We start from the raw sequence: 5376 nt of genomic DNA on the forward strand, positions 1-5376 counted from the left end.
AATTTCCTATCCTGAGATACTGAGCTGTGACAGGGAGATAATTTCCTATCCTGAGATACTGGACTGTGACAGGGAGATAATTTCCTATCCTGAGATACTGGACTGTGACAGGGAGATAATTTCCTATCCTGAGATACTGGACTGTGACAGAGAGATAATTTCCTATCCTGAGATACTGGACTGTGACAGGGAGATAATTTCCTATCCTGAGATACTGGACTGTGACAGGGAGATAATTTCCTATCCTGAGATACTGAGCTGAGATACTGAGCTGTGATGTCGCTCGTTGAACACGAAGATCGAGCCTTTTTAGAACTCGTCTTTAAGTACATAGAGGACAAGAATAGCACGAACGATGTGGATTTCACACAGCCACATGTTAGGCGGTCTCTCCGTTACGTGTATCCGTTATTCATGTTTCTTCATGCCCTCGTTGGCATATTTGGCTTCTGTGGAAACCTAGCGATTATAATAGTGATTGGAAAAAGAAGGCTGTATAGAGACCAGACGTTTCTCTTTCTCGGAAATATTGCCTTCTCTGACATTCTGAAATGTATATTTGTTCTTCCGGTTTCCCTAGCTAATTTATTGATACATAATTGGATTTTTGGAAGCTTTATGTGTTTCTTTTTACCCATGTTACAATGCTTCCCCATTCATTCTTCAATGTTAACTTATTTTATGATTGCAATCGATCGGTATCGCCTGATTGTTAATCCCTTTCGGTCTCGCTTGCCTGCTGGACTTTGTATTATAGGTGTTTGGGTAGTGTCAGTATGTCTCGTACTTCCGTATGCTGTGTATATCAAGTACATCGACCTGGGTGCCATTTTGGGATACCGCTTTTTCGGTGTTGGTATTTGTTACATAAACCAAGAACGGCATATTGAAGAATACATTAGAGCCATGTTTATAACGTTGTATGCCATGCCTCTTGCCACTATTGGTTTTTTGTTCCTGAAAGTATCTGCAGAGCTTAAGTCATTAGAAACAACCTCCATATCAATACATTTTGAGACTAATTCTAATAACATGACTTGTACATCTCGCTTAACTCTTAATGACGACGAGACTTCCAGAATTGGATCAGAAGACTCAAATCAACGTCACATCGCGCAATCTGAACACACTTGCAGTGAAGATGATCTTGACCTTCCAACAGAGAAACAAACTCACAGATATATCATTTCTATGATAACTTTATTTGCTGTTTGTTGGTGTCCACTAAATATTTTGATTTTAGTTCAATTTTTCGTACATGAGAGCGGGAACAATACCGGCCATTTTGATCTTACATATATAACTTTCACGTGGTTTGGTTTTCTATCTACTTGCGTTAACCCAGTCTTGTTTGCGTCTTGGAAAATGTCGGAATCTACAAAAGACAGACTTAAAGGTTACTTCAAGCTTGGCAGGAAAAGAAAATCAAAAAAGGTAAAAACGTTACTAGTATTTTGTTTGTATATGTGTTTTCCAACAATTTTTTCACTGTTTTATCCAATTATCCAGCTATTTGAAAGTTATTTCTACAGGAAATAATATACTAGTAAAGGTTTAAATTAATGACATGTTTAAGATTTTAAAAACTTGAAAAATAATTTAATGCAACTGTTTTATAATATACAAATCAAATGGATATTGTTTTATGTTTGAGACAGCTAAACGAGCATCAACAAGAGAGAAGGCTTTCGACTGTGCCGTCATTATAGAGTGACGCAAAAACAGCGTCAACCATAATCATATTTTGGCGTATTTTATATAGCAAGAAAGCAAAGCCGAGCGAAATAAGATGTAAATATCAAATAAAATACATAAATTGTATTAGTACGAGAATAACTGTCGTCATGTTTGTTACCTGTGACCGTCAGTGCTGATTTAACGGTCACAAACGTCTGTTTTACCGGCTCTGCTGACTAAGTTGCGACCTTTAAGTCAGCATTAACGGAACGAGAAGACAGTTATTCCCTTATTCTTTATCATGGGATATAATGTAAATATGAATGAAACCTGTAAATTATCCCAAGAGACTAATACTTTTTTTTTTTTTTTTAACATATTTTACATGTACGAGATTTTTTAAGTTTTGAAAAGTCTATAGTTGAAAAGTTTTTAATTATTAAGAAAATGTATACTAAAACGATTAAAATCTGCTTTTGATATTGTGCAGTTTACTGAATTTTGGGAAACTCAAAATGTGTGGTTTTTAAACATTATTTAGCTTAATAACGTTGTATATTTTTAATCCACTACAGCATGTCCCAAACATGACTTAAATCGCAAATGAAAAAAATGATCTTTTTTCCATCTATACGACTATATATTTTAAAAAACCAGAATGATGCACATTTGAATTTTTTTTTACATCTAATGAAGTCGCCCGCAAGGCGCAGTGATTGCTCTGAGTCGCGGCGTAAGGAGTTAGTCCTTATGTCGCGGGTTCAAATCCACTGTGCGACGTGGAGACCGGTCCTTAGGATGAGACCGTATACACTGTTGTCTCATCTCACAGAAGGGGCTGGCACGAAAAAGATCCCTCACTGCTCAAAGGCTCTAAGTGCCGAGTAAATGTCTAAATTTGCAGCCCTCCACCGACTAGTGGTGGTGTCTCAATATGACTGAAAAATTCGCGAATGGACGTTAAACAACGAAATAAATAAAACCTCTACAGAGTAGATTTGAAATGGCCTAACAAATAAAAAAAAATGGTTCTCAGATAGTGTCATTTAATTTATCTTTTCTTATTTCTGGTAGATCACAGTTCCGGTCTCTACATTCAGGACGACGGAGGCAACACTTACAATTCAGAAGGACAAATATGGTCCGGATACTTTATAACGAGATCAACCGAGGGAACATTAAGAGCTCAGAACAATAGGTTTGGACCGGATACTTTATAAAGAGTTCAACTGAGGGAACACTCGGAGCTCAGAACAATATATTTGGTCCGGATACATTATAGGTTCTTATAGTGACATTATAATGAAGGGATAAAGATGACTGAATGAGTGTCCCTTCATTGTCGTTGGAAGTTACCAAACTGTGTGTATTATGGGAAGGCGGTATTGCTATTTTGCTCTTTGATAAAAGAGTTACCTCAATCTTCAAAAGAGCACTTAAGGCCAAACAACATGTCTAAATGATAAACAACTTTTAATCGCCAACACTGATTCCAAACAATCAAAAATAGCACTAACACCTATATATAGATGTTTTATTTTAGTCATACAGACGGTAAATACACGTCTTTGACACAAACAGGTTTGTAGCTCTGTATAGTATTATTGATCCAAGTTCAGCTGCTAAATGGCCCGCGCAGAATGTTCGACATTAAAAGTGAGAAACGCCTCGTCAATCGTGTAACAAACCAAATAAAAGCCCGATTTAACAGCTGTCTGTAAGGAAATGCCATTTTGTCTGCAGGAGCTATCACTCTTTTGTTATGATTCCATTATAGTCAGACATTGAAGTGAAAAAATAAGATTTTTTTTACAAAGAATTATGAGATGTATTTTCTATTTAGAAATTATTTTTGGTCCTTGTCTTTTTTTCATTTTGAAAAAAAAAAAAAACATATGTACTAAAAGGATGTCTATTTTCACATTATGCCATGTAATTAAAAAGTGTTTTTCCCAACATAAGAAAATGAAAGTACCATTAAATTATTATCTGAAGGAAATGCAATTATTCACATTCTGTTTAGTTATTGAACTCTTTTTTAAATAATATACAAGTATTGAAACGATCATAAAGAACAGTGTGAAGTATGAAATGTGGTCAAAATGAATTTCACATCGCTTTTCAATTGAAAAACTCGAACAACATTCATCAAAATCCGAAGCTAAAACAAGATCAAAACGCAAACTCTCTTGGGCTCTAGTTCGAGGAAGTTTGTTTCTTAGATTATTTTATCTTATTTGGTGATGAAATATGGAGATAACGAACAGTATTCAAACTCGAAGTCCATTAGAACAATACCAATCGGGAGCAGCACAAACACGGACCTCAAAAAACATCAGAGGTGGGATCAGGTGCCATTGAGGAGTGAGCATCCCTTGCCGACCGGTCACACCCGCCGTGTGCTCCTTGTCATGGTCGGGAAAACGGAAAATTCTGTCGACAATTCAGTGTGTAAATAATGTCATTCAGCATTTGACTTAATGATAGGTTGTACTAATATTTGCTCACAAGGTCATTGTATCGACCATAAAAGTTGCGAAATGTTGACTTCAAACGAGACTGTTGATATCCTTATTTAATCAACTCAGTAGTTTGCCTCGTTTTAGAAATTGTTCATACGTAGAATTTGCCATTATAACCTTATTCTGTCAGTTCCATGAAAATTGCCCATTTTTAAATGTCAAAAAACTTCAGAGAGAGGAAAGACACATGTACTATGTTTAATGCCGATTCGCTGTCTGGGTGTCCAAAATCAGTCACATCAAAAAGTGAAGTTTCTTGTGTGCAGTATATAAGAATTGAACTACGACAAGCAAATGAACTTGACACAATCAATGAGGATCTTTCCCTTGTTAAGATCATATAAATATTGTACATTGAAATCAGCTATTCATGAAATTGTAAAGTAATATAAACAAGATGGGATTCCGTCATTACAGAACCCCATGGAATCTCGTCAAGAAAATTTTATTGAGGCAAAGGGAACCGACATTGAGTAGCAATGAAGATGTCGAACATTCGCACCAGTCCACGATTTTTCTCATAACCCCTCGATAGATAGACAGATATTTGGGGCTTCCCATAGCAAAACCTGGACAATGCCATTCTTTCTATAACACTCATCTCTTATTAGCAGTTCTTCGTATACAACTGAAAAACTATAGAGACTTTCACAGAATTTTTATTACATAGTGCTATTGTGCATCTCTTATTTTATGTTCTGATCGAAAAAATATTTGCGATTTCCCATTGCATAATAGGGACACTGCCACTGATCTTAATTTATTTGATTCATATTCCATCAACACATATATATGAGATATCCAAACTTAAGTTTGAATAGTTTTATTTGCTGCAGTAAAAGGCAAAAGTTCTTGTACTTGTATGTTGTATTATTGTGTTTCTTTTATTCTAGTGTTGACCATGCAACTGTTTTCTTAGAATGTAACCCTAGGCTCACTGCCCTTCTTTTACTTTTCGATAAATGCTAAGAACCATATAGCAGATCTTTTTTAATTTTGATGAACCTGGGTTTCTGTCAATGCGTCATTGTGCCATACGTTTTGGTGTGATCTATCAAACACAGTTGCTGGTTTATCTGTACCTTTAGCACTCCCTCCGCAGCTTTTTCTGTAAAAATTGAGATCATAGTATCATATTTACAGCAAACAATAGAAAATTTGCATTCTATATAAAAAA

The 5376-nt window shown here is 35.7% G+C and overlaps 1 protein-coding gene across 1 annotated transcript; it reads left to right on the forward strand.

Moving 5' to 3' along the window:
• Positions 1-269: 269 nt before the first annotated feature.
• On the forward strand, positions 270-3056 carry LOC133180462 (prolactin-releasing peptide receptor-like). The gene is made up of 2 exons (XM_061314983.1): positions 270-1434; positions 2752-3056. The coding sequence occupies exons 1-2, from the start codon at positions 277-279 to the stop codon at positions 2833-2835; spliced, it is 1242 nt and encodes a 413-aa protein (XP_061170967.1). The 5' UTR covers positions 270-276; the 3' UTR covers positions 2836-3056.
• Positions 3057-5376: the final 2320 nt, after the last annotated feature.

The sequence above is a fragment of the Saccostrea echinata genome, unplaced genomic scaffold (genome assembly GCF_033153115.1).
Source record: "Saccostrea echinata isolate AGI-Se365-2 ecotype Australia unplaced genomic scaffold, CSIRO_AGI_Sech_v1 ptg000001l, whole genome shotgun sequence".
NCBI classification, from domain to species: domain Eukaryota; kingdom Metazoa; phylum Mollusca; class Bivalvia; order Ostreida; family Ostreidae; genus Saccostrea; species Saccostrea echinata.

Coding starts and splice junctions, on each gene's coding strand:
- LOC133180462 (XM_061314983.1), top strand. CDS start 277: ATGTCGCTCGTTGAACACGAAGATCGAGCCTTTTTAGAACTCGTCTTT. Junction 1,435..2,751: donor GGAAAAGAAAATCAAAAAAG/GTAAAAACGTTA, acceptor TATTTCTGGTAG/ATCACAGTTCCGGTCTCTAC.